Source organism: Dendropsophus ebraccatus, chromosome 4, assembly GCF_027789765.1.
Source record: "Dendropsophus ebraccatus isolate aDenEbr1 chromosome 4, aDenEbr1.pat, whole genome shotgun sequence".
In the NCBI taxonomy this organism is placed as follows: domain Eukaryota; kingdom Metazoa; phylum Chordata; class Amphibia; order Anura; family Hylidae; genus Dendropsophus; species Dendropsophus ebraccatus.
This window is the reverse complement of record NC_091457.1, coordinates 162,198,753-162,206,869: the sequence shown is the minus strand read 5'-3', so window position 1 is coordinate 162,206,869 and position 8,117 is coordinate 162,198,753. Positions and strand designations below refer to the sequence as shown.

The 8,117-nt window shown below is 46.7% G+C and overlaps 1 protein-coding gene across 1 annotated transcript in view; it reads right to left on the bottom strand.

The window, feature by feature from the left end:
* Positions 1-7,482: 7,482 nt before the first annotated feature.
* The window catches only part of KLHL20 (kelch like family member 20), a 32,986-nt gene continuing 32,351 nt past the window's right edge, over positions 7,483-8,117 (bottom strand). The window contains exon 12 of the mRNA XM_069967622.1: positions 7,483-7,691. Coding sequence (XP_069823723.1) covers positions 7,607-7,691 — 85 coding nt within the window. The 3' untranslated portion in view covers positions 7,483-7,606. The remainder of the gene's footprint in view (positions 7,692-8,117) is intronic.

The following is an 8,117-nucleotide window of genomic DNA, read 5'->3' as shown; positions in this document are numbered from 1 at the left end:
TTTCCAAAACTCTCACGGGCTGCAGACAACTTTTTCAGCCACCGGTAATCAAATGCCGAACGACTGGACTCAGCAATGCTCCCGTTGTCCTCATACTAACCCAATAGTTTAACACATTCATTTCCTAGAGCTGGGAAAGTTTCATTCATGAAGCTGGGTGCAGGACCCACTCGCTGATCCCTACAGGTCTGCACCACGACTGACATACCTGCTCCTACCATGTAGAATGCGTTCAGATGGTTACTACCTACCGGCCTGTTATCCCATTGTTGTCTTGCTTATTACAGTCATTACACCTGACAGTATACAGACATATGACGGAACAAATGGGATCGGCACTCGTATGCAGTGTCCTTAGAAGGAACAATTAACCATGCCGCCATTTAAAGGAGAAGTCCCATGTAAGGACAAAAAGTGCAGGCTGGTGGGGGAGGAAAATAATAAAGACCTGCACTCTCCTGTCCCAGGTCCTGTTCAGCCAGTGACATGAAGCTCTGCTAACTGCAACCTCCCGACCCCAGCTGAGTGATTGTCGGCCCAGCCAATCAGTGAGTGGGGCGGCACACCGGGTGATCGCTCAGCCGGGCCGTGATATTCCAGCTGGTGAAGCCGGGAAGATGACGTGAATGGGACCTGGGAGCGGACCATCGGAGCCATGGGGATGGGTGAGTTCAGGTCTCTGTCATCCTCCCAGCTAGTGATTACATTGGGAGATCTGCAGCCGATAGCGATGAATTTTGAAGCCACACAAATGATGCGATCAACTAAGGATCAGACGAAGATCGGACATATTCCTCGGCTGATCACTGAGACTTTTACACGGACCGATTATCTGTGGAAGGAGCTGTAATATCCACACGTCTCGCGATAACCGTCTGTGTAGCAGGGGCTTTCAGCATCGGCCTGCAGTATCCTTGTTGAGCTCCCTCTGCAGCCGGCGTCTTCTCTCGCAGTATATCCATCCTCTCAGCAGGGACGGGCCCGGTCATGTTAGCCGCCATATTTAATTACACCAATTATTCTTAGAACAATACCTGGAATTCCAATCTAAATCAGGAAATGGTCCTACAAGTTTTATCCTCTGACTTTCGGGAAGACGCCCACAGTAACCTTCACTTGTTGGATGTCAGATCTGTCTTTACCCTCAGAATGGGAGGAAACATACTTCCGCCTTCTTGAAGGTAAAAGCTGGGATTGTTCATTAAAAAAATTATTTCAAATCAACTGGTGCCCGAAAGTTACATAGATTTGTAATTTACTTCTATTAAAAATTTCCAATCTTCTTAACTGGAGGACCACGACCTTACTGTACACAATCTATAGCAACCTCAGGAGCTGGATTTACAACGCAGCCACTTGATCTTCTCCGTCAACGTTTGTGAAACATTGAAGATCTTCTCAATAGAAAGCTCGGCTATCGCTGGTAACAAACTTCATCCATACAGCTACAGTTGCGGAGCCTTCAATGTAAGTATGAACACAGGTCAAGTCTTCTAGTCCTAGAGGGAATGGGGAATGGTTGTGACCTTTGGGACCCCCACCAAACATAAGAATGGCGGTTCTGAGTGCACACTATTCAATCTTTATGGGACCACCAAAATCAGAGTACAGGCCTGGGCTATGTTTATTAGTCCTATATAGTGTGTATAAGGTAATACTGAACATACTTGTCCGCCATTCCATCCAAACAGGTACACTTACACATAGAGGTGACCCCTTCGAATTACACAGTGAAAGCTCCCTGGGCCTACCCAAAAGTGGTCTTCTATAGAGGTGGTCGGGCCCCGTGTAAAACAGAATACAGTCTGCGTATCTGGGTTTCACCGATGGGACATCATGGTCGGATTAGTGACAACAGAACAGCAAGTTATTTATAAAAAAAAAAAAAAAAGCAATGACATTTATTTGACGCAAAATTTTTCTTTACACATGCTATATAAAAAAACAAAAAAAAAACAACATCATTGATAACCAAGTAAACAATTTATTTACACAACACTTTATAAAAAGGTGCAAATTCTCTGGAGTTGTCGTCTTCACCTTTTCTCAGATTTCAGACTGGGGTAGTTCCCAGGGTAAGGAGCGGGTTATGGGGGTGCAAGACTGTGGTAAGTAATGGACGTTCAAACTGACGGCCGAGGAGGATTGTAAACATCTAACAGGGATGACGGTTGTCGTACATCTCATGGTGTTCCGGGATCACGTGACAAGCCTTCATGCCAGAGGTCAGCACTTTACAGCAGGGCGGGGAACCTCTGGCTCTCCAGCTTTGGAAAAACCTCAATTCCCATCATTAGCTTTGGCTGTCCAGGCATGATGGGAATTGTAGTTTTGCAACAGCTGGAGGGCTGTAGGTTCCCCATCCCTGCTTTACAGTCTATGGGCACTTCAAGGGGGGGGCATTGCTTCAGATTCTTGAACGTAACGTAACATCTCTACCGACATACAAGGCAATATAGCAGAGCGGCTTTATGGAATCCTGAGTCCGGCCTCTCAATGGTAACTTACACTACACTGGCCAACAAGATGTAGCATACAGAATACATTGGTAACTCAGATCCATAGGATTGTGAGCGGGAGCCATGACACATACACATGATGTATAGGACAATACAACGTACCTGACACGGAGGCTAAATACAACGCTTCTCAGACTTATAGATGATTCTACACATTGCCAGGTCCCAAACTCAGATTTATGAGGAGGATGAGATGAAAAACCCTTTAAATGTGATCTTTAAGTGTTAATCACAAACTTACTTACATCATTGTCTTTATGCTGGTTGCAGAACTTAGTGTAATACAGGATTAGTGACATTAAAGGGGAACCCCAGTGATTTTTTTCCACTGGAGTCCCCCTTTAACCTCCCCCCAAATCTACAGCTCCAAATGCAATTCCTGCAACTACAATAGATGTCCATTCATAGCACCGCTCTATGGGTTGTGTCTGGTACTGCAGCTCATCCCCACTGCAGTAAATACCAACACCAATTGCGGCATGCTTCTATATGCATTACAGCACAGCTCCTTACATGTGGCTACAGATGGGAGAACCCCGCTCTACCGACTCATGAGCATTGCCCCCATGTGTCCCATACAGAATATATTCCATCTCATCAGATCGATTTTCACTCCAATTTACTAAAATTTAAGGCAGAAGTGACAACATCCTAACAAAATCCGTATTCCCGCTATATCCCTTAAAGGCCAGGAAGTCGCAATACAACGAATCCTGGAAAATGAAGGTGCGGACGCCGCGTCTCGTTGTACAGGCCATAAGTTATATTTACAGAACACATAAATTAACTAAAAAACATTCATACAAATGTACAGAACTTTATACGTCAGTCACTTTACATCTGTGTAGGCACATAAGAAGGGGCCGGGACTGATGGGTCAGGGGTAACCATTGCCGCATAACAAACAAGAGGCCTGATCTGTGCCGCCATGTGGCAGATTCAAGGTGAGTATATGGCCGATTGCTCTCTCAAAGTTCACATGTGGCGGAAATGCTGCGGATTATGGATTTTGTGCATGAAAAATCCAGATGATATGCAAACAATTTAACCCCATGCCATTCAGGAATTTTTCTCCAGACAACAAAAAAAAAAAACCACTATACTCATCCTATTGTCTCCCTGATCCCCTGCCTGCCTGCAGACACCCGGACTCAATGAGGTGTTGTATTTAGTCAAACACAAGCTGCAACGGTCACGAGTCAATATGTCACCAATGGAGGCCGGTAAGGAGACCAGATAGGATCAGGGTACTGGTGGAGGTATATACAGGAGGTTAATAGGTATATAATCTGCTCCCGACCACCTACACAAGAGCGGGGGTAATATTTCTGGTCGGTAACTTCACCTTTAAGAGTCAGAATCTATAGAACATCCAGATAATCACATAATTAATTATCTACCATTTTATGACATGAAGAAAGGATTTGGTCACCGACCAACCAGCAGGAATTCTTCCTCTCAGAGCTGTTAGTGTCTCTATAAGAAGCTCCTCCTCCTCTGCCCTCATTACCTGGATTACCTGCACATGTTTCCTCTCGTTACCTGTATAATAATCACCTGTTAACACACTCATCACACGCCAACCTCTCCACCATGGCGAGGACAGTGTCTAAGGACACAAGGGACAAAAATGTAGACCTGCACAAGGCTGGGATGGGCCACAGGACAATAGGCAAGCAGCTTGGTGAGAAGACGGCAACTGTTGGCATAATTATTAGAGAAGGGAAGAAACACAACATGACTGTCAATCTACCTTGGTCTGGAATATCACCTCGTGGGGTAAGGATGATTCTGAAAAAGGCCAGAAATTAGCCCAGAACTATACGGAAGGACCTGGTCAATGACCTGAAGAGAGCTGGGACCACAGTCTCACACACTCGCAAACAAGGTTCCCCTGCTAACACCAGCATGTGTCCAGGCCCGTGTGACGTCACCAATGACCATCTGGATGATCCAAAGGAGACGTAATGTAGTCAGATGAGACCAAAATACAACTTACTGATATAAACTCCACTCCTGTTTGGAGGAAGAAGAAGGATGAGGACAACCCCAAGAACACAGTCCCAACTGTGAAGCATTAGGGGGACATCATACTCTGGGGGCTTTTCAGCAAAGGGAACGGGATAACTGCAGCGTATAGGAGAGAGTATGGATGGGGCCATGTATTACCAGATACAACAACCCCCTTCCCTCAGTAAGAGGAGTGAAGATGGGTGGAGGCCGGGTCTTCCCGCTGACAATGACCCAAACACACAGCCGGGACAACTAAGGAGGAAACACACAGCCGGGACAACTAAGGAGAAAACACAAAGCCGGGACAACTAAGGAGCAAACCCACAGCCGGGACAACTAAGGAGCAAACCCACAGCCGGGACAACTAAGGAGCAAACCCACAGCCGGGACAACTAAGGAGCAAACCCACAGCCGGGACAATTAAGGAGGAAACACACAGCCGGGACAACTAAGGAGGAAACACATAGGAGAACTAAGGAGGAGACCCCCAGCCGGGACAACAAAGGAGGAAACACACAGCCGGGACAACTAAGGAGCAAACCCACAGCCGGGACAACTAAGGAGGAAACACAGAAGGGACAACTAAGGAGCAAACCCACAGCCGGGACAACTAAGGAGGAAACACATAGGAGAACTAAGGAGGAAACACACAGCCGGGACAACTAAGGAGGAAACCCACAGCCGGGACAACTAAGGAGGAAACACATAGGAGAACTAAGGAGGAAACACACAGCCGGGACAACTAAGGAGGAAACCCACAGCCGGGACAACTAAGGAGGAAACACATAGGAGAACTAAGGAGGAAACCCACAGCCGGGACAACTAAGGAGGAGACACACAGCCGGGACAACTAAGGAGGAGACACACAGCCGGGACAACTAAGGAGGAGACACACAGCCGGGACAACTAAGGAGGAGACACACAGCCGGGACAACTAAGGAGGAAACCCACAGCCGGGACAACTAAGGAGGAGACACATAGGAGAACTAAGGAGGAAACACACAGCCGGGAAACCCACAGCCGGGACAACTAAGGAGGAAACCCACAGCCGGGACAACTAAGGAGGAAACACATAGGAGAACTAAGGAGGAAACCCACAGCCGGGACAACTAAGGAGGAGACACACAGCCAGGACAACTAAGGAGCGGCTCTGTAAGAAGCATTACAAGGTCCTGGTGGGGCCTAGCCAGTCCCTACACCTGAATCCTGCAGGAAATCATTGGAGGGAGCTGAGACTCAATGTTGTCCCAAAACCTGAAAGCTGTGGAGAAGATGTGTATGGAGGAGGAGGACACAATCCCTGCAAACCTGGCCAGGACCTCCAGGAAACGTCCGACCTATGTAACTGCAAACAAAGGTTTCTGCTCAACTTCTCTCCTTCTATTGTATCACATCCTTATTTCATGGAATAAAATGCAGAATAATTATTTACAAATCCTACAATGTGATTATCTGGAAGGTTCTATGGATTCCGTATCTCACAGGTGAAGTTACCGACCAAAAATATTGCACATCTCTTCATTTTATATAGGTGGGAAAACTTGCAAAATTGTCAGTGTATCAGATACGTATCCCCTCCCTCATTAGATGCTTAACCCAAGAGAACTCTGCTCCATAATCCACACAACTTGCGGCTTTGTCTTGCAAACTTCCCTGTAGATAATCTCATAAGCAATTTCCGCTACATGTGAACTTGGCTGAATCAAATTGTCTATATCAATGGGATCATCTAGGAAGCCTGTAAGACAAGCAACACTACTTAAAGGCGTTGTCCCACCATGAACACTTATCTTCCATCTACAGGATAGGCCGACCATCAGGATGCCCTGCTGTTACAGGAATAGGGGGACCTGATTTGCCTCCAGAATACAACGGTGGTCACATCTGTACTGACACTCCATGTCTATGGGACAGACGCCAAATGAAGGGACAAGAGGGGGCAAGTTACTGAACCCCTGTGATGCCACTTATTCCCTCTCCGGAGTATAGAGGATAAATGCTGATTGTGACACAATAAAACGTGAGCTCCACATCGGGAGAAAGTCTCCCATATAACAATCCTGACTCTCTCCATATTTTGTCATTGAAGAGCAATGATTTTCCTTGACCGCAAATGACGCAGAAGACTCAATGAACAATGTTGGCGAAGCCCTCAGTAATGTTATACAAACCTGGGATGTGATGTGAGCACCTTATACCACGGTCCATCCCCCACCCCGCGTAGCACAGATGATTTGAAGGAGCACAAACATTGTATTAGTCCCTTTACGGCCCTGCCAGGCTGTGGATGAGGTGTGTAATACTCGGTAATGTCTGGACCGGACTGCTTTTTGACCCACAATATTCTCATTTTATACACAATCTGTACAATTGTTGCTACATCTTCACAAGGCGATGCTACAGGAGGAGCAGCCTAGTCATGGCCGGGACCAGTAGACGCGGTAGCATTCAGTGCAGCAGGTTTTAGAGGCACAAGGAAACAGGGAGAGACACTAGTGCACGTGGCTGTACGAAGCGTGTACTGCAGCATCTTACTATGGGAGGAAGAGGCTCGTGTATCTTATGTGGGGGGCTACCAGGGACGTCCAATGAGGGGGTGAAGACCATTCAGGAGTCTTGTTTGTTCAACATCCCCAAGCTGTAAATTCTCATTTGGCCATGCGGATACCGTGAATACTGATATCAGTGGGTGATGAGGTGGGTTCCTGGATCAGCACCGATCTATTTCGGTCCCGGTAACATGCAAGTAACCGTTCCTCACCTTCAATGTCACCATCACGAGTGACATCCCATCAATGTCACCTACTGAAACCCAAGAAACTGGTGTCCCGGGTGAGAACAGAACCAAAGTCAAGTCTTCCGTACAGGTTCCTCCAAAGTAAAAGATTAGGAAGACTCGATAAAAATCTTGCAATTTTTTCTGGGATGTACTGACGGGAACAAAACTTCATTTACTAGAGAGGGTTATTATTTACGATAACATATTCCTTGGTGTCTTACTGGTGGAGATACCAAGCACGAGGGAAGTCTCAGGCAGTGTCCGTGGACGGAGGCTTTGTCTGACGTCAGAAACGCTACCAGATGTGGGATTCACAGTGTGTCATCTTGATAACGCCGACCCCTCCGCCAAGTCGCCGGTAGTTCATACCGCCGTACAGCCTGGAAAAAGAAAGACACAAAACATTACTCTCAATGGCTCCAAACTTGTGGACTGTAGTTGTACTATTGCACAGTGGCCATTTATTCATGTCAAGACGTCGTCACAGCCTGCAGACACTGGAAATATAGTCATCATCGTATATAGCGAGCTCTGCTTACATGTCTACATTGTGCAAGTGAAATATATATATTTATACATGGCAGGGGTTGTGATAACAGACTAATCCCAGTATACAGCAATGGCTATCACAGCAAGGAGCTGGGCGATAGATAGTGAGAGAGAAAAGGATAGATAGATAGATAGATAGATAGAGAGAGAGAGAGGGAGAGAGAGAGAGAGAGAGAGAGAGAGAGAGAGAGAGAGAGACAGACCGACCGACCGACCGATGGAGCAGGACTCCTCATTCAACTGGAGATACCAGAATG